Source organism: Pholis gunnellus (assembly GCF_910591455.1).
Source record: "Pholis gunnellus genome assembly, chromosome: 13".
In the NCBI taxonomy this organism is placed as follows: Eukaryota; Metazoa; Chordata; class Actinopteri; order Perciformes; family Pholidae; genus Pholis; species Pholis gunnellus.
In genome coordinates this window covers 5,565,461-5,588,017 of record NC_136540.1, presented here as the reverse complement: position 1 = coordinate 5,588,017, position 22,557 = coordinate 5,565,461, and the positions used below count along the sequence as shown (strand labels likewise).

The 22,557-nt window shown below is 42.1% G+C and overlaps 2 protein-coding genes across 2 annotated transcripts; one reads left to right on the top strand and one right to left on the bottom strand.

Annotated features, from left to right (window-relative positions):
• Window positions 1–810: 810 nt before the first annotated feature.
• On the bottom strand, window positions 811–8,721 carry mpzl2b (myelin protein zero-like 2b). Its single transcript, XM_079171200.1, has 5 exons — window positions 8,467–8,721; window positions 4,584–4,753; window positions 3,424–3,634; window positions 2,921–3,089; window positions 811–2,041 (listed from the first exon to the last, which is right to left on the bottom strand). Exons 1-5 carry the CDS (start codon window positions 8,525–8,527, stop codon window positions 1,984–1,986), a joined length of 669 nt encoding a protein of 222 aa, XP_079027326.1. The 5' UTR covers window positions 8,528–8,721; the 3' UTR covers window positions 811–1,983.
• A 2,600-nt stretch (window positions 8,722–11,321) lies between these two features.
• pafah1b2 (platelet-activating factor acetylhydrolase 1b, catalytic subunit 2) lies at window positions 11,322–16,970 on the top strand. The gene is made up of 6 exons (XM_079171616.1): window positions 11,322–11,452; window positions 11,901–11,982; window positions 12,631–12,720; window positions 12,978–13,094; window positions 13,559–13,681; window positions 14,326–16,970. Exons 2-6 carry the CDS (start codon window positions 11,902–11,904, stop codon window positions 14,602–14,604), a joined length of 690 nt encoding a protein of 229 aa, XP_079027742.1. The 5' UTR covers window positions 11,322–11,452; window position 11,901; the 3' UTR covers window positions 14,605–16,970.
• Window positions 16,971–22,557: the final 5,587 nt, after the last annotated feature.

The following is a 22,557-nucleotide window of genomic DNA, read 5'->3' as shown; positions in this document are numbered from 1 at the left end:
AAAAGTGGGGACGAATGCTCATAAAAGCTTTCGATTTACTGTGACCCTTATCTTGCTGATCATTTCCTTGAAAACCAAGTTAATTGGTTGTCGGAGATCTTGAAAATATCTCTGTATTTACTAACAGCACTCAACCCATTGACACAGAGAAAGAACCGGTTCAACTGTGCATATTTTCATTCCATAAGAAGTACAATGAATTATGAGCAAAGGAGTCAGTGAGGAGCAGCTTGTGGTTTATGACAAGCGTGTGTCTTGAACAGGTTCCCACGTCTGAGGTTAGAGTCCCTCTCTACCCCGACTTCAATAGCTGTTCTATGTTAACTGCACACTTGAGTTTTGTTTTATCTTTTTTAAGAGCACGGATATAAAAGCATGGGCCGTGTTTAAGTGAACAGAAGAAAAATAACACTTAGGGACAATGTAAAAAGAGAGCTTGTGACACCACCAGGGGGCGATGTGTCCTGCATGCCTCTTCTGCTGTTGATGAATTTATGCTCAGAACAGTAAGGCCTGTGGTATTTCTATGACTGTTCAGTAGGTGTTAACTGATCCATAAAAAAAATGTACAATGTCCTGGTGAAATGATTTCAACCTGTTTACAATACGAAGTAACACATTTTAAGACAGGCAGCTCCATTTTTGCTCCATGTTAGATCCAAAAACTGGACATACTGTGAGCTTAACTCAGTTGTGTTACAACAGGAAGTGAGACTGTAAGTCATTGTCACAAACAGGTGTGGCTGCTGGTTGGTATTTCACTCACCCACCCAATCTTTTCTCCTTTAGAGCTGATCTGATCCCACACACTGAACATTCATTTTTCAAAATTCATGCAATTTAATAATTTCAAAAAACAGTTCTTTATTCCAGAGTTGCTCTACAGCGATATATATGACAACATTTCAGGACTTTCAAAAAGTTGAGAATTTCTGCTTACTTTACACTATGTACAAAAACTAAATATAAAATCAATTGTGCAACGTTGCCAATGTAGTAAACACCGTCCTTTGTTGATCACTCACAAACCTTGTGGTGGATTTTCTGGTAGCAAAAAATAAATGATGGCAGTGGCACCCATTCTTCTGTTTCACTCTAGTAGCATTCAAAACTCTCTGCAAAAACACTTCTTTCAAAACATTTTGATTTATGTACTCTCGGCTGATGCTTTTAAAAAAATGAACAGTGGAAACATCTGGCAACGCCATAGCTGAACAAACACTATCTGCACTAGTATGTGGTGTTTCTAGCAAAGAGCCCAAAACACAAAGTTAAAACAGTCATGTACAACAAACTCTCATCCATCAATCAACATCCATCAAACACAGAATTTAAAGAGGAACACCACCGAATAAGACAAGTCTGTTTACAGGTGTTGGGGAGAACCACTGCATATATATATTAAAAAGTTCTATGAAGCCTTTTGTGGCCCCAGAGGGAGCTGTGTTAAGTCTGATACTGCCTCACATGATGTCACTTGAGTCAGCGTCGACTATAAGTTTGAAAACGAAAGAAAAATCTGGAAGCGTTGGAGAGGAAAGACCACGAGATCTCGTTAGCACGCTCATCTCTGCTCGAAGCTCGAGGCTACATTACCTACTACTAGCATAACGCACCCAAATCTCTGACCGTACTGCTGGCAGGCGAGTTGCATTGTGGGTAATGTAGGCTCCAGATTGTAACAAAGAAAAAAAGACAATATTTACAGAAAGGCACGCTGTAATTCAGTGACCATAATGCTTGAGTCCTGTAAAAGTACTATAAATTACAAGTCATCTAAACATCAGAATCACGTAAGTGACTAGCAAAAAAGGCGGATGTTAAAATGGAGTCGAGTGTGTCTATTCAATCATCATCAGCAACATCATCGTCGTCATCATCGTCGTCATCGTCATCGTCGTCATCATCATCATCATCATCATCCTCCTCTTCATCGTCCTCGTCATCATCATCTCCACTGCTGGGTTCAGATGCTTCATCATCTCAACTTACAGAATCTTTCTTCTTCTTCACCAACAGATGAGCGGCCTCTTCAGGTGAACTGACGCAATCCCCACAAAACAAATTCAATCACACACACAGACAATGAAGCAGGCTACTCATGGATACATGTATAGTGTATACCCAGAATCCTTATATTCAAACAAACCCAGCCAGAGTACCACAGAGAATTGATGTACTGCTTCCTTTCGTGGACAAAGAGGACCAAAACATCAGTTCAGGAATATTTCTCCACCAAAACCAGTTCACCTGTATTCACAAGTTAAAGTGACACAAGCTATGATGCAGCAGTTGTTATTGCAGCTGAAGCTCACAAAGGAAGGTTAAGGTTTTGCCAACAGCCGGTAATAGAGAGGATATGTCCTAATTCACCGCAGCAGTATCATGTATTATAATGTGTTTTATGTGATGAGTTAGTTGAAGCTTAATTCCATAAAACACATCATAAAATAACTAATGTTTTCTTTTAAAATCCCATGGTGAAAAGATAAAGGGACGAATCAAAAGCAAAATTGGTTCAGTCAGCACTGCTGCTGTGAATTGAGGTCAATGAACAGGCTCCAAGAACAGCATGTAAATCCCTCCATATATATACATCTCTTACATAACAGTTTAAAAAAAAAAGTAATCTCAATAAAATTAAGTTAGCAATTACAATCACTGGCAACTTTTGGTAAAACATGTCAAAAGTGTAGAACGATTTGGCATTAGAACAAATGGGAAGGGTGGTACATAACCCTAACACTGAAGGACACAATAATATCCGAGAGGTTCACATTGGAGGAGCAAAGATGGAAGAAAAAGATGCCTCCCCACCATCAAATTTAATCTGTCTTGTCCGGCAGAGCGGACCCAAACAGCCAATCAGACTCCACACCAGCCCCGAGAAGAAGAGGAGCTCTGGCTCTCTGGCCCTCACCACACGGTCGGGTCCTTCCACACGCGTTCCTGCGGGTGCATCTCAATGTCCGCGCTCATGTGCTTTCTCTTGTAAAATCTCACCCCCACGAAGATACAGAGGAGGACCATGATTACAGCACAGGCGCCTCCAACTGCCGCTGCCAGGATGCCGATCTCAGAGAGGGAAACTGGAAGCAGTGAGAACCAAAATTAGTGATAACTGTGGGTGAAACCTCAATGCTTCCTGCTGCAGGCATTTCATTATGCAAAGCTGCTCTTTAGCCAGACACTGCTACCCATACCTGTTCCAGGGAAGACCTTGACCTTTGACCTTCCTGTGGAAAGGCCTGAGTACTAAAACTGAGTAGTAAAAACATCCTGAAAGCATTGATAGTACTGACTGAACAGCAAAAATGAGGTTAAAAGCTCAACAATTTAGAATTTTCTTTTTCCTGTAGTAAATGTGATGCTGATGCAATGTGACAGACTTTTCTTCCACGCGTGCAGTGCCGCCAGTCTAACCTTTGTTGACAACTGTGAGGACGATCTCTCCACTGCTGCCGTGCACATCTGGACGGTTGCGCACCTGGCAGATGTAGGTGCCATTGAAGGTCGGAGGCACCTCATGCAGCGTGATGGAAGCGTCCTGCCTCGGAATATCTCCTGACCACACCGCGTGGCCTTTAAAGCGCCCGGTCTGTGGAGGGTATGGTACCTCCTGGTAGTAAAACACCTGACACACAAACAATACAGCAAACTTGCAAAGAGTGTAGAAGTCCAAACAACTTAGCAAGTATGATAAAAAAAAAACTGCTTTTAAAATGTATAGAAACGCAGCTGCTGTGGCGTCTCTTGTTTTCTGTGCATTGGCTACCAGGAGATACGCATCTCAAGACATGACGTAATGTACTGTATGTATGCGTCACCATTAGCAGCAGACCAGCCACTGGCTCTTCTATCTCTATTTGACATTAGGGCTGCAACTAACGATTATTTTAATAATCGATTAATCTGTCGATTATTTGTTCGTTTAATCGATGAATCGGATAAAAAAACAAAAAAGCATTAATTTCTAACCCTTTTTTCAAAAACAGAGCTGACAGTGTAAATTCACAGTGCAAAACATCTTCAGAAAGTGCACAAACAGGTTGCTTGAACATCCCTGAGGTGTTAAAGTAATAATTTAAAAAAAGAAATGGACTACTATCAGGAGTGGGGTTCAGTGGGTTACCCAAAATACTCTGTCTCTCATCACCTACAAGTATAACAGTCCTTTAATGAGTTAACTGAATAAACTTTACCGTGTTCGCCTGGTAGACCAGTAGTAATGAAATTCGTTGCCAACTCTTTTGATAATCGATTTTTATCGATTTTATCGATTCGTTGTTGCAGCCCTATTTGACATAAATATAAATATATTCTTATCAGCTCCCTCTATTTCTAAGTGTGGAGCTAGCCATTGGCACTTTAAGATTGTACACCGAGAGCTGTTAAAAGAAGGCAAATACATTGAATGGCTTTTGTTACAAGAATGGAGATGAGAAAATGAACCGAATGTGACAATCAACACTTTTAAGGCCCTATAAAAAAATCACAAGTGGACTTGTTTAATAATGACATTAAAACACAATAAAAACACATTCAAAGCAAAACTTCATGAAAAAAAATGTAATTCTACACACCGACTCATCCGCTCCTGAACCTAAGGGCCTGAAGTTCCAGGACACTATGGCGGAGCTAGTCGACACCGGGTGACTGGAGCTGAAGGTGCACTTCAGCCTCACATTTGTCCCGTTGACCGCTTCCACCTCTTTCGCCGTGTAAACTTCTATTCCACTGACATGTCGCACACCTGTGATAATGACAAATAAGTGTGAGAAAACACCCATCGACATTACAATCAACCTAACAAACCTCCACTGCCTGACTCATTCACACAGCACACGTGATAGGTCAAACTGCCCGGGTCTCTTATTTCACTCCTCAGGTTTCAGAGCATTTCATTAAACCACAAAAACAAGAGCAGGGCTGTTTGCACCAAACATAGTTATCACTGCTTCTCGAACACAAAAAAAAACAGTCCTTGACAGTTGAGAGCAAAGAGAAAGACTCGGATATCTGGTGTTCACTCTTCAAGGCTACAGTATGAACTGTGAGTGAGTTTATTCTGATGACAAAAGCCACGACTCCTCTACATGACTTCACTTCAGTGCTTCAGTGCAGCAAACAAGAGAGCAAATAATATAATAGCTAGGCCTACTATGGGTTAATGATTGCATGTGTGTGCAAGTACAGAAATGTAGATGAGCACCGCCTTTACAGATGCCTTCAAAATAAAGGGACTATTAGGTTTTCTGAAAAAGAGCAGGTTTGGATGTTTGTTACTCAACATCTGTTCACTAATACAGATAGTGAACATATTAGTGACATGAAAACAAATAGTTTCCTTCATGGCTGACTTGAAACAAAGCATGCTACAGTAAGTTCAATTTGGCATCCGTTCATCTCCTTCAAGGGGTTTGGCGAAGTTAAATATTTGAGCTAAATCTGCATCACACTGTCGGCCACAGTGATGAGCAGACCTGCAGACCCCTTCTGGGGATTAAAGCATTAGTTAATTCTAGTGAATTACAGGGAAGAGGAGGACAAGAATGTTCTGTAATCCTGGACAGGGAGGGATGAAATCAAACAAGTATGACTGCAGAAGAGCATTAAACTTAACAGGGCGACAGTATTTAGTGGGACATGGTCAGTGTCTCTGTACGGTGAACCCACAGGGACAATTCGGTCAATGATATCCAACTGAATGATAAAACAAAATATTAATCAAATCAAAAACTAACCCATCTTTAAGATCTACTTAATGACTAGACTGTAATGTAAAAAATTAAGTGAAATTAGTAGATGTATGCGTTATTCTACTTTTGGTTTCCTTTTAGAATGTGTTTCTTTGTCTAATCCCTGAGAACTTGTTTAGCTCCCACATACATCACTTCCTCTCATGGAGCTGACGATGCCTTTACACCAGGAAATACCAGATCAAAGGACTTTTGTTTTCATGTCCATCTCGAGCCATAGAAGGAAAAAGGGTGCGTTTAACCAAATCTGAGCGAGAGAGATCAAATGCTACAATTGAATGATTCATTTAAACCCGGACCGGTAAGCTTTGTTTGGAGGCCGTAGTTACATCAGAGGGGTGTGGTTTCTGTGAATATTTTAGGGGCCGGTGCAAGTACAGGCACATCCACAACTTCTGGTTAAATTCCACACAGGAAGCCTTCACACATGACATTTAACCCAGAGAACGAAAAACTAAATGATCAACACGTTTTTCAAAACACGATGCAAATATTCTCCCAGTTGATTTCTTTTCAATCATATTTGTTAGATTTGGGCTGATGAAGCAGTTTTCAACTGTATTTTTTTTTGTTATTGTTTGTCTTAGATTATCAGGTCAGTGTGTTTTCCTGAAGAGTGGACACAGTGATGGTCGTTCCCTTCAGTGAGACAGTTCACTACAGCATCTGCCTCACACAGATCGAGCAGTTAAACTGAATTAACCGAACAAAAACGTGCGCAAGCTTAATTGTTTAACAGCCAACGATCTCATCAGAAAGGAACTGACATAGGAATGAGATGGACGAGCAGAATCGAAACTAAAAGTGGGATTTATGAAACTAATTTTGTATTAACTGTTGTTATTGTCCAACAATTAAATAAGAATTATAGCAGCAATGGCTCATGAAAAGCTTTCCAATCCTTTCCAAGGATTTGCATGCGAATGCTGCCAATGAAAACAGGCCTGTGCTACTTGCGAGCAGCAGTTTCCTCACTGGAAAGTGCCTGGGAACGTTACGATTAGCCGTGTAACAAAGCCTGCTCCACGTTATCTATCCATTGTGATGCTATAAGAGTGCTTATCAGACAGAATGGAGCGACGTTCAGATATCCAGAGGGAACGTTCTCATGGTGGATGTCCTACGACTGACTGGCTTTAACCGCAGGATTAAGCCTTTTTTTATTTTAAAGACGAGGCAGCCCAGGCAAAAACGTAGCTTTTTCCTGCACTGGTCAATTTTGAGAGTTTGGTCAATTTTGCTTTCATAACATGTCTTCTCTCAGACTAGTGGTCCACAATACACATATAGGTGTTTATTCTACTGTTTCTATTTGCGTCTGTAGATTTCTCTTAAATTCACTAAAAGTTAGCATTAGATAACCTCATTTGTATATTTAAAGGTGACATTTCAGAAAATTAAAATAAAACATGAAATTGTCTTAATGTAATTAATCAACTGTGGAAGTTTAATGGTTTAATCTGTTAGTTACATTTTTTTTTAGCCTATTCACCTACAGCGTCTCCTCTTAAATGTATTAACATTTTGAAAAAAAACTATTGAAATTACACTAAATAACACTGTAATTGCCACTGAATGTCCACCCTTGTTTAAAGCACCTCCAGTCCAATCAGTGGAATTCATGCCCTCAAGTCACACAGCATTTTATTGAACTACTTCTATTAATTAGGACACTCGATATACAGCACAAACATATCGCTGACTCAGTGAAATGTGCTGAAGTAAAAGGGATTTTGATCATCTGTTCTCTCACAAAATGACACTGATCAGCACAGGGAGGGTGCATCGTTTCATTACTCACCTGGACGTGGACCCGTTTTTTGTATTTTCATGCACATATCCCTACTTTCTCTTTGATAAACTAGTCTTCTAGCTTTTGCCAAATATCAATGCCTTCACATTTGTTTGTTCCACGGCATAACTTTACAGTGTTTGGGATTTAATCAGCAGCAATTCAAGTCTTGCCTGATGTTATTTTTAATGGTGATAATCAAATATTGTTATAGTGAAGCTGACCCCCCCCCCCCCCCCCCCCCCCCCCCCCCCCCCCCCCGTCCTTTGACTTTTAGCCCACGATTAAGACATACTTAGATGTTACATTATGGACTTTATAGAGACAGTATATTTGAGAAATAGAAGAATATATTTGTTGAAATGATCAGCCTCTTTATTCAAAGAAAGAGAAATCCGACTATTGAAACGTCTTGCTCTGCCTCTGGATCCCAACAGAGTACAGCAGTCTAATGAGTCTAATGAGTCTAATAATGTCTAATGAGTCTAGAGTCATAGGACTCTAATGAGTCCTATTGAGTAAAGTTACTCAAACATAGGACTATTGCTAAAAAGGTGTTTACCGTCAGTGATGTCCAGTTATTACGGATTGATGATACATTGTGAATAAAATACATACAATTACAAGGATTTGTAACACAATGGTATAAATATATAATAATAGTATAAGAATCCAGTATGAGAAAATAATCCATGGTCTGAAAAACTACCATTTAGCAATATTAACACACAAGTGTCACATATATGTTGTGTATGTGAACACATACTTGAACCTTACATAGGCCAATACTCTATAACACTGACACTCTGTAGCCTTGCCTTCCCACACAAAAAATCCTCTCTTCAACACGGCTTCAGCTTGAGTAGACTTGGTAAACTTGACAGAGAGTCTCTCCAGGAAGTTGTTCCAACTCACCTGGCCCCACCAATCCTCCCAGGAGAAGCAGAGGCCATATCCGATACATAGGACAACACATTGAAACGCTGCCTCAACTCCGGCCGGTTAATTCCTCCGTTAAAATCCCGTCATGTACTCTTGTTGAGCGGAGTCATGAACGCGAATGTCGCCGCAGACCGTCGAGGTAAAAGTAGCCTTTTTCTGTGAAACTATCTCCTCGGTGGTGGAGACGTGAGTCACTCTGCGCGCACACAAACACGCACACAAACACGCACACACGCACACACCTGGGCGGTGTTTACTCCCTCACCTCTTGCACAACCTGTTACTCTGCCTACCTGCGCAACCTGCCATTCGACACTGTGTGACTGCTTTTTGGTGGTTGGGCTGTTAGCGACGCTTTAAGGAGTGGATTTACACACACACACACACACACACTCTTCCGCTGTTTTTTTTGGTTGATGATTTAGAACTGATAACAGAGGGTCCAGTTAATCTGTAATTGTTGTGGTAATGTTCCTGCTGAATGGTACCACCTGGCGGCCACAGTGTCGTATTACTAAATAAGTCAGTTTCATTATTTATTCAAGCCAAACACAGCAATATATTCAAGTGCTGTTGTGTAAAACTGTGGGTTACACCTCAAAACAATTAGCCTATTAATTTACCTCTAAAGAGAAAAGACCATGAGTTACTGACATGTATTAGTGATGTCTGAAAGCTTGGACATTTAATTTTGTAATGTGCATTTCAAAATTCACAATTATGAACTTACATCCTCACAAGATATGTTCAAGACAGATACAAAATATGTTGGAACAACAAATTGTGTCTGATATGGATTTTCAACATTTAATTACAAGTTTCTTTCCCTTGTTGAAAACTCCAGAATCTATGAGTATGACAACACATTTCAAAAGTGTATCTGCTGGACACAAGATGTCTCCGACTTCACTGAGAAGTCCTTTCTCAGTGTATGTGCACTGAAGGTTTCAGGTTTCAACATCACCATGTGGTAACTAGTTACACATTGATTGGTTTGGAAAGTCGTTGTGATGTCACAAATTGTGCACGACTTAAACTCAGAGGTGAGAAACGTTCCTCCTTCAGCAGATAAATGTGAAACCTGCCTCCTAGTGTGAAAGACATTCTGCACAGAGAAGCTTCAACATCCATGTGAGGGAACAATAAGCAGAGCACATTTTTGTGGGACTTTAATTTAAGCAATTGTAGACTTATCTGAGTATTGCACAGTAAAGACCTTTGTGATAAATTCACCTTATTCGTCCTCTGGCAATAAGATGTGAGGGATTTTTCACAGTCCTCAAGGCTTCAGCAAAGTCACATAACTTCCTTTTTCTTATTAATGACAGTGGCAATTTCAAGCAGACTCTCCCATCTGGCTTCAATTGCGGCCTGACGAGTCAATTACATTTGGTGACCTTAAGGCAGCGCAAGAGAGTAAAAAGGCGGAGATATTATGAAATACAAGTGGTACAGTGCAGGTAAACAAACAGTCCAACAAGTGGAGGATTCCGGGTCGGGCAAGCATGCGACAGATCACCTGCCTGTCCCAAGGGTCACACGCAGAGGGTTCCTAAAGAGAGCAGTAACCAACATAAACATAGAGTATGTACGACAAGGAGCATGATGGTAGGAAGAGCACTGACACAATACAGGCTCAGTGGAGGTAAAAAACACAGATTTTTATAGCAACAGAGTATTTATTTTGAAGTAAAAGTGACCATCTGTCAGGGTTATAGCCACCGTTCTTGAGGTGGAGGATATGGCTTTTCAAGGTAGAAGAACGCCTGAAACACACACAGTCCCACTTGCACAATACTGTAGATTTCAAAGATAAATAACATTGAAACATGAAAAAAAAAACATCTTTAGAACATGTACTAATTTGTCTTTGACATTTTGCATATGCAAAATGCAATTTTACATCCAAATGAATCAGCATACGTTTTAGAATAAACACCAGGGACGATTTTTTTTTTTATGTTGCCTGAAATTTGGTCAGTGACTTCCTTTTGTGCCCTGGTTAATGATTGCATGGGTGTGTAGAGTTCAGAGGGACACATATATATAATAGTTTCAATCGACATGTCCTGTGTTTCCTACATGGAAGTACCATAGGAATGTACAAAGTTTGGTTTCCTACAGCACCGGAATGCAGCATTTTACCTCAAATGACCATGATGCATTGCCGTGAGCTGGCACGGCGGGCTCTTGAGTCGGATAGGTCCATGGGTGAATTAAGATGGGCCCATACACTGGAGAGTTCAGTGTCATACAGCAAAGATGTCGGCAGTGCTGTACGTTGTCAAAACCAAATGATGCCCTCTCACTAAGAGGTATTTCCTCCATCGCTGCTGTCTGACACCCACTTCACGTATCTTAAATAACGGAGAAAAAACGTTGTTTGGGAATCCGAAGTAAAATGTTTTAGACTGTAAAGTTTTATTTGTCGTACTTTCAAACCAACGACCCACCCATGATTCATTGCGGGACTAGCTATTACTGTGTTGTTGTTGCCCTGAGGGTTGTCTTTCAGAAAAGAGCACCTAGAAGTTATCAGCCTAAACAACCTTCACATATTACAGAAGATATACATATTTGGGGTTTTGGTCCAGGTGATTAGCAGGGGTTAGTTATAGCCGTTATAATACTATAATAGTTTGGTATCTACGCAGGCATAAAGGAATGGCTGCCCGACAGTCAAATATCAGGGTAGGAAAATCCCTATATCACTGTAGCTCACTGACTGCAGTGCCCTCCAATGGTGTTACGAGTAATAGTGTCACATCGGCGCTCTCTTCCGAAAAGACTCTCTGCTATTTGCCTTCTTGACACACCTTTTGTTGTCTGGTCTAGCTAGAGTCGGCCAACGGTTGCTAGCGAGCATCACCAGCCTCAACCAACGTAACGTGAAGTTGGGGCAAAAGAGTATCTCTGAAGCCGTGGGAGCCGAGAAGTGACGCGGCCGACACCCTGTCAGGTAGTTTGCCTTGTAAATAAAAAACAACATAATTCCTGTAAATCTTCATATTAACGACGGGCGTGTATAACGTTACGTATTGACGCTAGATGCAGCCATAACAGCCTCCAGTGTTTAGCAGGCTAGCTAGCTAGCTAGAAAGCTAACGTCAGATGAACTGTAACCTATCGTGATTAATGCGATCTGCTGTGTGATTCACAAGCACCCGCTTTGAAAGCGAAAGTAGCCTTTATCCGTATTAATTGGGTCAGTCCGTCTGCTGCTGAAACGTTAAGCTGCTGCATCACAGCAATGGTTTCTGCTAGCTGGTTCTGAGGCTTTCCTAACAACAATACGAACCCTTCATCGTTTCATAAGACATGTGTAATGTGTCTATATGGCTGAATAACGTCAGCTGTATGGCTGTTTTTGTTATGTATGCATGAATAAGAGTCGGTGTCTCCTGTAGGATGAGTGGTGATGGTATGAACCCTGCTGCAGTGGCTCAGCCAGTAGAGGATGTACAAGGAGATGACCGGTGGATGTCACAGGTATGTGTTTATCCCCATGTATCATTAAAAAAATACCCCGTTGATTCCTTATGTAAAATGAGTTTTACCAGCTAGAAGATTTATATTATTTCTCAAAGGGTTTTCCTTATTATTGGGCGTTCTAAATAGACACAAACAAAACATTGGCTACAGGAAAATGTATGTTGTCTTAAGGCCAGCTGCCTTTAATAATGAAACATTTCATACAGCAGCAACAACGCATTAAATATTGCATTTGATTCCCACCATTAATGTTGATTCTGTGGCTGTGCAATATCATGAGGTGATGTTTTGATGGTACTCTCAATGATATTAGTTACACATGTGAGGTAAAGGTTGACTAATCTATTTCAGAGCCTCACTTTATCTCGCTCCTTGTTAAATGGAACCTCCTGCGAGGTTAATCCTCCGAAGCTGATAGGACTGAGACCGTCTGCTTTACTCCAAGCTCTCTGTCAGATGGGGCACCAGACGAGTCTTGTTGTGTGATGAGCTTGCAGGATTTTGTCTGACTCCTACGGCTTACAAGTGCTATCCTAAGATTTAGAAACCTTTGTATTGTATTGCTCTGTATAAACGAAATGCATTTTTTCTTTCATTTATTTATCTATCACAAGCTCTGTTTCTTTTGTGTGTTTTTTTTTACAGCACACCAGATTTGTGCAGGAGTGTAAGGATGCTGAACCAGACGTGCTTTTCGTAGGAGATTCTATGATACAACTAATGCAGCAGTATGAGGTGAGACAACATATTTACCTCTCCAAACCTGTTCATTGGACTTCTCACATGGCACTAGCATCTTCATTATTTTTTCTAAATACACAGCGTAAATGTACATACGTTTATGTTGCCTCAATACAATTCTCATATTGTTGTGATACATCTCGTCATTACTGATCGGTGTGCTTAGCTTAGCGTCTATGAGTTATTTGATATTAGTCCCCAAAGTCAAAAATCGTCATATGAAATGCAAATGTCTGGTTTCCTTTCCACAGGTCTGGAGGGAGGTGTTCTCCCCTCTTCATGCGCTCAACTTTGGCATCGGAGGGGACACCACCTGTAATGTGCTGTGGAGGCTACAGAATGGAGAGCTGCAGAACATCCGTCCCAAGGTGAGCTGAGCCGACTAAGATCTTCGGTTACATCTCAGGTGCAGAACAAACTCTCTGCATGTCCACTTTACTTCTGTTATCCACAAAACACCAGCTGCATACAGCTTTTTACCTCTCCGACACAAACTGAACAGTAGCTGTCCCCGGACCTCCTCATCTTGTTGGACGGCCTGATGTCCATGGTTGTCGGAGAGGAGAGTTTGTGCAGAACAGCTTTTATGACCCCAGCCACCTTGTTGTTAAGTTGCAGTGTGCGTTGTAGCAGCGACGGTCTGTTGTATCACCCTCACTGTGCTTATTGGCTGTGCTGATGATGTTGTCATAGGGAACAGCTCGCATTGCTCACCCATTACCCAGATATCAATCCATGAGAACTCGTTCTCTCACTATATATATCATGCTTTGGAGATTTAAAAAGGAGTTCAGAGGAAGTGAACAGAGTGTCTGTCTGTGTTCTTGTCCAGGTGGTGGTGTTGTGGGTGGGAACCAACAATCAGCAACACACAGCAGAGCAAGTTGCAGGAGGAATTCTTGCTATTGCGCAGCTGCTCACCTCCCGCCTCCCCAAGGCAAAGATAGTTGTACTGGTAAGTAGTTAGTTGCATGTCTTCGCCTTTGTTTTTAACAAGTATGTTGACATGAAACACTGACGCGTTAGGATTGGTCAGGTACCTTTTTTTTAAACATTGCACGATATAGATCAACAGAACCATACTTGATGTAACAACCCAGTTGATGTCGGTGATCCTCACGAGTCGCCAGCTTTCTATTGTGTTATTTCTGCTCTCCGTTAAGGAATATGCAGGTACCTGTCAGTCTTTCTATCCGTGTAATTAGTTCAGGGTGTTATTTCTCACATGGTTATTCAAAATGTGCAGTGAAATGCAGCGCGGCATACTTTTGAGGCTATGCTAAAAGGCTAATGTGTGATAATAATCAGAATTAGAGTACAATTGGTAAAAAATACAAAAACGTGCACTACATACGTTAAAATATAAGTGTATGTAGATCGTCTGTTATTGTCTGTTTATCAGGTGGCTCAGCGGGCCTTGCAGACTGTCTCTGGCTTTCGATGGGGAAGGCTCACGATAGGCCAGTAATAGTTAATAGGCCCGTTGTAGGGACTGGGAGTCAAATTTATGCTCTCTTACTAAAATACAAAATATCAAGGTTTAACTCTAAGCAAATTCATTTAAATGAACGAGTCCGAAATGCTTTTTGTGTCCCTCAGGGCTTGTTGCCTCGAGGTGAGCGACCCAACCCCCTGAGGCAGAAGAACGCGGCGGTTAACGACCTCCTGCGCTCCTGGCTGCCCCGGCTGGGCCAGGCTCTGCTCCTGGACGTGAGCGAGCACTTCGTCCACTCCGATGGAGCCATCAGCCCACAGGACATGTTTGACTTCCTCCACCTGACGCCGACAGGCTACCGCACCATGGCCAAGCCCCTCAGCGACCTGCTGCTGCAGATGCTGGAGGAGAAGCCAGAGGAGAGGCGGGCGTCGCAGGTTTAAGGGCCGTGGCCGAGCAGCACGTCTACCCAGAGGCATGTCTCACCCGCCGCTGTGGGAGACTGGGGGGGGGGGAGACATGTCCCTGGTATCTGGAGGTGGAAGGGCTCACATCATATGTGAGTGGGCCCGGGAGAGGTGTAGGATCAGGGCTGGGTGTGGAGAGGTGCTGAGGAGGGGGAGAGACCTCGCTACAGATGTAGACACTGTGATTGCAGTAGTAACTTCTATTGCAAAATGATTTACAAAGTCCGACTCCTCTGAGTCACAGACAGATATTCTGAGATCACGTGGAACTGAAGTGACACACACACACACACACACACACACACACACACACACATTAATCTTGGCCTGTGGATAAAATGACTGTTTGCCTCAGTCATCGGTGCCACAGAGATATGATACAAATAGAAGAACATTCTAATTTCTTCCTCCGTGTTTTGTAAAAGCGTTAGCTGTGCGGCGTCTCTATTAACACTTGAGAAGTCCACCAGCACAGCTTACACACAGCAGGCAGAACGTTATCCAACACTGAGCAGTGGTTCCCAACCCGGAGTCGGGGGCCGCTGGCGCGTCATAAGAAAAATAATAATTGTTTTTAAGGGATAAAAGAAAGAGAAAAAAAAAATCATATTACAAGAAATGTGTTGCTTTTTTTCCCTAGCTCATAAAACAGTATACTTCCTCCTCTTCAGGCCAAATTGAAACAATCTGAGGAGTAAAAATACATCAATCTTTGGTGGCATTGTTTCCTGTAAAGGTTGGGAACCACTGCTGAGATGCACACTATGTATTATAGTGAGCAGCATTTAAAAATAGCTCTCAGCATTTGACGATTTTTGCTTAAAAGCATAATCCAGTGAAGCAAATGTCATGTAATATAATTACAGAAATGTATTATGATCGAGTTTTGTCTGTCCAGTTGTTTATGCGTGCTATTTCAAATACTCTGCAAAACAAGGAGCACTCAGTCCGCGTGTAACTAATTAGGTGTCTTTTTAAACCATTGATCGATATATATAATAGATCGGTGTATATCTGGAGAGTTAACTACTTTTCCACAAACCACACACACTGCTGATCACCACTTCGTCCTTGTGTCGCCTAAAATCATCACCGAACTAAATGTTCATCTGAAACCTGACGTCGGTGTCGGCTGCATGCATGTTTTAAAGACGAGCCTCCTCTTCGCTGTGTTAAACGAGTGAACAAGAAGTCAAAATCACGTATTCACACATATTCATTAGTGATGTTGAATCTACATACGTCTTCCAAACACTCCCGACCCTGCTGCTCATCCCAGCTAGTGTATTTACATGTTCCTATGTGTGTCCAGATGAATTTACTGTGACTTTTCATTTTAACACATATCAAACGTTTGTTTGGCCAAAACTAAGAGCTGCCAGCTTTTTACATTTTGCTCCGAACAACCTCTTGACTGTTACCTGGGTATCTGTTGAAGGACTTTGTGAAATAGAAAACAATATGCCAGTGACGTTGTGTGTGTGTGTACACTGTCTTTCAGTAGTAATGCACTTATAAAGCACTTGATTTTAGTTGATTTTTCAGCTCCAGTACTCCTGCTTTCACCTCACCCTGCTGATCACAACACGAGTCCTTCCTCATGAATATACAGATTGATTTGAGACTTTTCTTTCTGCGTCTGTATCTCACACTTTGACTAGCGCAGGCTGTCTCTCCCTCGCCCTTCTAAATACACGACTATACAGTATTTTCTCACATCTTTATTCCGTCTCTCACCTCTTTCTTTTTTTTTCTCTCTCTCCCTTGTATTTGTTGTCGACTCTCACCCCGACATCTCTTATGTGGTGTAGTTACTGAATATTCTCCTGGAATAAAAAAAGTAGCCACACGGTTAAGCTACTGAAGACGGCTGAACTGAACACTGTCACGCTAAATGCTAAAAAAAAAAAGGCCAACACGGGTGGCGTAAAGCAAAGCGTTGGTCTGTGAGCTTCTACTGAAGCGGAGTCATTTCTTCTGTTCAAACCGTGGCCGAGAGTCTCTCGTCGAGCATCGACGCTCTCCGACGTTGCTGCTGTCTTAAGCTCTGCACGTTTGCGTGCTGTGTATATAAAACGGTGTATGTATGTGTGCCTTAAGTGTCTACGGGGACGGTTGTCTGTATACAGTGTGTCTGGTACTGGATGGTGTCAGTTGGACGTATGAGTGTGGAGAAGTGACCCCCGGCTGTATATAAGACGTGTGAAGCTTGAGGGGAATGATGTTTGAAGGTGGGGGGGGGGGTCAGATTGTGGGAGTCTGTGTTTGGTGCGATACAGCATTTGCACTGTTTTGGCTCGTTGTCATGTTATTGAGGTAAAGCATTCCAATAAAAAACAACAAAGAAGGATCGAAACAAGTGTTGGGAGTGATTTTTTTTTTTTCTTCTTCTAATTCTGCTCATTATCAAAATCTGTTACTTGTGATGAATGATCGTATTTTGATTTTTAAAGAAAAGGAAAGGATGCACAAATCTGTGTTGAGGTTCTGAAATCAAGGCTTGTGATTTGCAGCACTGTGCGCTACACACTCGCCAGCAGAGGGAACCGTTTTACCAACAACTACGAGGACGCACGCCCAACAGGCCTCACTGCTGGATCCACGCCTCTCTCTCAGCCAGAGTGTCCTGACTGCCTAATTAACGTGCCTTCACCGAGTGCATCTCTCTCACGTAATAATTCACCAACCGAACATGTTGACTTGTTTTAAAAAAAACGCCCTCTTTGAAGATGTGGTGAGGCGTGCCGGAGCGTATGTGATTGTTGGCGAGTTGTATAATACCTAGTTAATAAACCATTGGCTCACTTTTTAATGTTGCTCTCATGTGACCCCAAAAATGTCCCAGTATAGCAGAAATAGTCGGTCCATCTGGAGGCCCGTATACCGCAGGCTGTCGAGTGTGAGGTTTGTTGCACTGTTAACACGTCGAGCTGGAGCCCAAAACTAAACGACTTAATAGCTGCATTCACATTACGGATTCGTGTGTCTTGACGCAGGAATGACGGAGGAGGTAAAGCTGGTATTTTTTTAACTAGTTTTTCCATCTCAAAGAGTTGTGATGCTGTAAAAATGAAGGAAATTTGCGTTACCTGAAATGGTAACGACGTCGAAAAGGCACTTTCCTGAACATTAAACGTCCAGTGAAATAAGAAACCAACACTCTGTCCACAGCTTGTACATTTCCATCTAAGCCCTACATGCTCAGACTGCCAGGGAGCCACATCTGTTTTAAACGTCTTAAAACTGGCCATGTTGAATATAGATAAATACGTGACATGCTGCGTCTATCACCACGCAGCTTGAATGGGAAATGATAACTTTCTAATCCCGACAGGCATCAACATTGACAGATGTGTCAACGGCAAGTTGGGAACACCCTGATAAAATCTATATCTGGCCTTGTGTGTTGTTCCTGCTCTATTGACCTGTTAAATATTTGGCTTTTGTTCAATACTAACATAAGGGCATGTGAACAGGAATAGAGATGCACGTTCTCACCGATCACTTAATGCTATAGACAAAGACTTAATACTTAATCCTAAAAGACAAAAACAGTGCCGTACACAATGCTGGAGTACGGGGGATGTTCTTCTTCCACTAAACTCAGATTTATTAAAAAATAAGTGGCTTTACGGCCTAAATTTCACTCGTGGCGTGCAGACTGTTTTTGATCTCTATGCCATGTGACACATTCTATGTGTGATTTCTCTCAGATGTCACAAGTTCATAAATGATGAGCGATGTAAGTGCATATTTGTGCCAGTGCCATGTGCTGTGAACCTTGTGATGTGGTTTTCCCCGGTCAAAAGTTAAAACAAGTCCACATGTTTCAGCTTCACAATCAGATTATGTAATTTCAGAGGAAATGAAATGCAGAAGTTGTTGTCATCATAGAAGCAGAAGTTAAGGAAGCCCCCCACCCCCCACCCCCCAATGACATTGTGCCATTTTTATGCTTAGTTGCAGAGCAATTATTTTACAGTCGCCTAGAGACTGTGGGATTTTCTTTAGATGTTGGAAAAATGCTTTCTGCCTGACGTTTAGTAACCAGGATGAGCCAGGCGAGGGCCCTCATGAGCACAGTGTGATTTGTTATATTATATGTTTAAGTTATTTGATTTTAATAAATACAGTATGATGGAGTGAAACAAGGATAAATTGATAAAGATGGACGTGACAATAAAACATGAGAATGTGACGCAGCCTCTTATTCAGAATAATTCAGTTTCTATTGAGTTTATGTCTACAATGCAGGGTTTTTTTAAAACTTGTGCCAGAGGCATTTTTATAAATCAACAGCAAACATATTATCCTGCCCGTGATATTCCACGACTGCGACTCCAGGATTCCAGCTTCACTGCAGCAGGTATGGACCGCCGTGATTGGTTGAACACAGTGAAATGTGGGTTTCTGGCAGCAAGGCAGGTGAGCTTTGAGGATTAAAGTGAATGTTTATAGAATATATTGAGCTTTTAACTTGTCACGCTGACTCAACAGCTTTGTCCTCCTCTCGTGGCGTTTTGAATAGCGGGTTCTGATCTCAATATTTGGCCTCAAACCAAAAGTTTCGAGGGGAAACATCTGCTTCCTGACTCGGATTACCCGCCATTTACACTTGATACCGGCTGTGACCTACCTCTCTCACCCTTTCATCATTCAATGCAGCCGCAGACAGAGCCAACGACACATGTAGGTCGCACCACTGCACCTTCCTCTGTGGTTCCCGCATCAACATTATTCATGCCCATGAGTCATTCACACACACACACACACACACACACACACATATTCAGTCTGAATTTTAACCTCAGCCTGGAGGCAATGTTTATTGTATGTGATGTGATGCTTAACCATAATGAGTACAAACCTGCAGACTCCCGCTAAGTGCCTCTCTATTTCATGAACACATTTGCTCGTCTCCATCTTGAAAACCACACTCGTGCACAGAGGAACTCCACCGCAAATCACACCTCCATGAAACCACATTGGAAGGCAAGTGAGCTGTGATTTTGGTGCAAAAACAGTCCAGTACCTCACTGGAACGGTGTAGAAGAATTCCAGAAGGTCTTTCTACTCTGTGAACAGGTCATCGAAATTCATTTATACCCATTGATTTTTGCGCTGCACCTCTCCCTAATTGTCTTGGTCCTTAAGCTAATTCAGCAGGTCTCAGGTCAGGCCGTCCTGTATACTTCCCCAGCCTTTCACTCACAGGGCAATCACTTCTTGACTGCTGCCTTTCGTGGCGTCACTTAATGACCTCGGACTGACATCACACCCTGCTGCATGCAAACCAAAGCAGGCTAACATTGCGGTTGCTGTCAATTAATGCCTGAATGTTTGGCGTTTCAATGTAGTTCAGAGCGAAATGCTCAGTGAGACATGCTGCCCTTTGGCCTATTCGAGGTCCACAGCCAATCACTGAGTCTTAATCAGGCTGTTTTTCTCATCTCTGTCACTTCTTTTTATCATATTCACACTTAACTTTTAAGGTTTACGTACAAGCATTCTCTCATAACCTCAGGCCTCTTCCTCACATTTCATGCAAACCATACAAGCCGACCAAGAAAATTCTGATTCGGAAAGACATCTATTGTAGGACAAGGTTAGTTTTGTCAAAAATGAAATAGAGATTGATGTGAAGATGTGTGACAAACAATCTCTGTAATAGAACAATTGGCCTGCTCTTGGTAAAAGGTGTAAATCAGGGAAAAGCTCTTTGTGCCTGAAAAGGTTACACGAGTGAGGATGAACTTGATACGCTCACGCCATAACTCAAGCTTTCCTGGAGTTTTTTTCTGGCTTCCAGCTCACACTCCTGCCTGCAATCAGCAATCAGCACACCGGTTGCCAATCAGCTCATCAGCCCTGCCGTGTTTAAGCCCCGCCTCTCCTTTCATTTTTAGCCAGATTGTTGTCAGCTCCCCCAGTGGTAAACACCTGACCGCTGAACTGAACAAGTTTGACCGTGCCCTCTAGAACGACACAGCGAAGCATTTTCTGATTTGACGCCATTATCGGCCCTTTGTCACTTGATGTAAACTGGACCACTTGTTCTATTGTTCTTCCCGGGAGCACAGTCTCGCCGGGTAATGTTGCTGGCCAAGCCAGACGCACCGCTGCCAGAGATTGAAGCCAGGTCTCTACGGTAGCGGGCGGCAGATTCTCTCACCTTTCTCTCAGATGTCTTGATGTTCTGCCTTACCGTCTTCACTAACTGTAGCATTAGTTCTTGTCTATAAACAGAGTGATGGTGCTTTTCATTTACTTGAGTCTTGAGATCTGGCCCAGGCTACTTAAGATCAGATTTGGGCCTAAAACATTATTTTGTATGGTGTCTCAAAAGGCTCAAAAAGTTAAGGTGCATACACTGATAAGAGCAATTTACTTCTCCTGTACCTGTTTTTTTTGTAGTTGTGCAACATTGCATCCTTCCTCTTGAGACATGACTGGAAACTAATTTTAAGAACATTTTAAAATGACCTTCGGGTGTTAATGGAGTCAGCTCTCTACTGAAGCATCGATGTGTTGCAAGAACTCGATAGTGGACCCAAAGATGGCGCCTATTCAGTCAAATGACAAACGCTCACCTGGCGCATGCAAACCCCCTCAGGACCCTACGTAGAGGAGAGGAGGAGTGAGAGGGAGGGGTACCGAATACGAGCGTGTAACAGGAGGAGCGGGTTAGGTGGGTATTTATGGTTATGCAGGAAGTGGAAGGGTTGAGGAGTGGTCCTGCTCCTGAAATTCCAATAAGTATCTTCAACAGTGTTTCTGCCGCTGGCCGCTCAGCCATATATATATATATTTACATTGAGATGACATCACAGATTTTGAGGAAAGTTTTACAAACATAAACTTTCTTTGGATCAAAAATTCAAAACAGAAAAATCAAATGTGATGTTTGCAAGACAAGGTGTTCTGTCAATTATTGAGAAACAGTTTTTTGGGCTCCAGGTAGATTTTTTGCTGCAATACACATAGTGGTCAATACAGCGAGGTTGAGCCTTGGGACTGGTAGAACGAGGTGTGAAAACAGCCCCATTCATATTTTTACAGACAGTCTTAGGATTTGAACTGGCATCTCTCCAGACATTAGGCAACTTCTTTAACCTTGAGGCTAATCGTCGCCCCTGTTATGCCCCTGTATGGCAGCAAAGTGCATTCCTCTGTGGTGAGGCCAGTGGTGTGTTGGTGTTTCCACACTTTGATTAAACCCCGAAGGAATGAAAAATAAAAGCTCCTGTGTCAAAAAGACCAGACGACGCTGTGCTGCTAAAGATTAGCTGTAGACATGTTTTAAACATCTAGACTGTGAGGGATAAAGATCTCTAAAAAAAAAAAGGAGTACAGAGTGTTGTTTGTTTTAGCTCGTTTGGGGAATATTTCAGATGCGTTTTGAAGTCTCATTAATTTCAGCTGCCTTCCACAGTGACAGGTCAGCAGTGAAGTACGAGTTCAACATATGAGTTTATAAGTTTAACGCTCAACCTCAAAGTCACGTGGTGTCTAATGTGAGGTAGACATAGAACTTACACACACACACAGTGTTTTACTGAGTAGCTCCACTGCAGTGCTTTAGGAAGTTGAGTACCTTGCTCAAGGAGTTTTCTTCACTCAAATGATCAATTGATGATCAATTAATTCTTAACCAATCACTTTACCGATTCATTAATTTATCATCAACAAGTTGCACTCCACCACAGGGTAACAAACAATAGCTGATGTAATTCAGGGAGGACATTATGTATGCTAAAGGTTGGTAGCTTAGTCAGTCAATAAATGATGAATTAGCAGTCATCCATGCAGCAGCGCTCCTTACACAATAAATGAGAAACCGTTCACATCAGCTTTTATCTCCCCAGACATGAAAGGTGATGAAGCGACGATGTAACGCATTTCTGAAATTTGTTTTCTTGATATCTCCGT

Excerpts from the sequence above, each read along its gene's own strand:
- mpzl2b (XM_079171200.1), bottom strand. The coding sequence starts at position 8,527 with ATGTGTTGTCCTATGTATCGGATATGGCCTCTGCTTCTCCTGGGAGGA. Across the intron at positions 4,754-8,466 it reads GGGAGGATTGGTGGGGCCAG|GTGTGCGACATGTCAGTGGA; the intron begins GTGAGTTGGAAC and ends TCATTATCACAG. Across the intron at positions 3,090-3,423 it reads CCTCACAGTTGTCAACAAAG|TTTCCCTCTCTGAGATCGGC; the intron begins GTTAGACTGGCG and ends CACTGCTTCCAG.
- pafah1b2 (XM_079171616.1), top strand. The coding sequence starts at position 11,902 with ATGAGTGGTGATGGTATGAACCCTGCTGCAGTGGCTCAGCCAGTAGAG. Across the intron at positions 11,983-12,630 it reads ATGACCGGTGGATGTCACAG|CACACCAGATTTGTGCAGGA; the intron begins GTATGTGTTTAT and ends TTTTTTTTACAG. Across the intron at positions 13,095-13,558 it reads TGCAGAACATCCGTCCCAAG|GTGGTGGTGTTGTGGGTGGG; the intron begins GTGAGCTGAGCC and ends GTTCTTGTCCAG.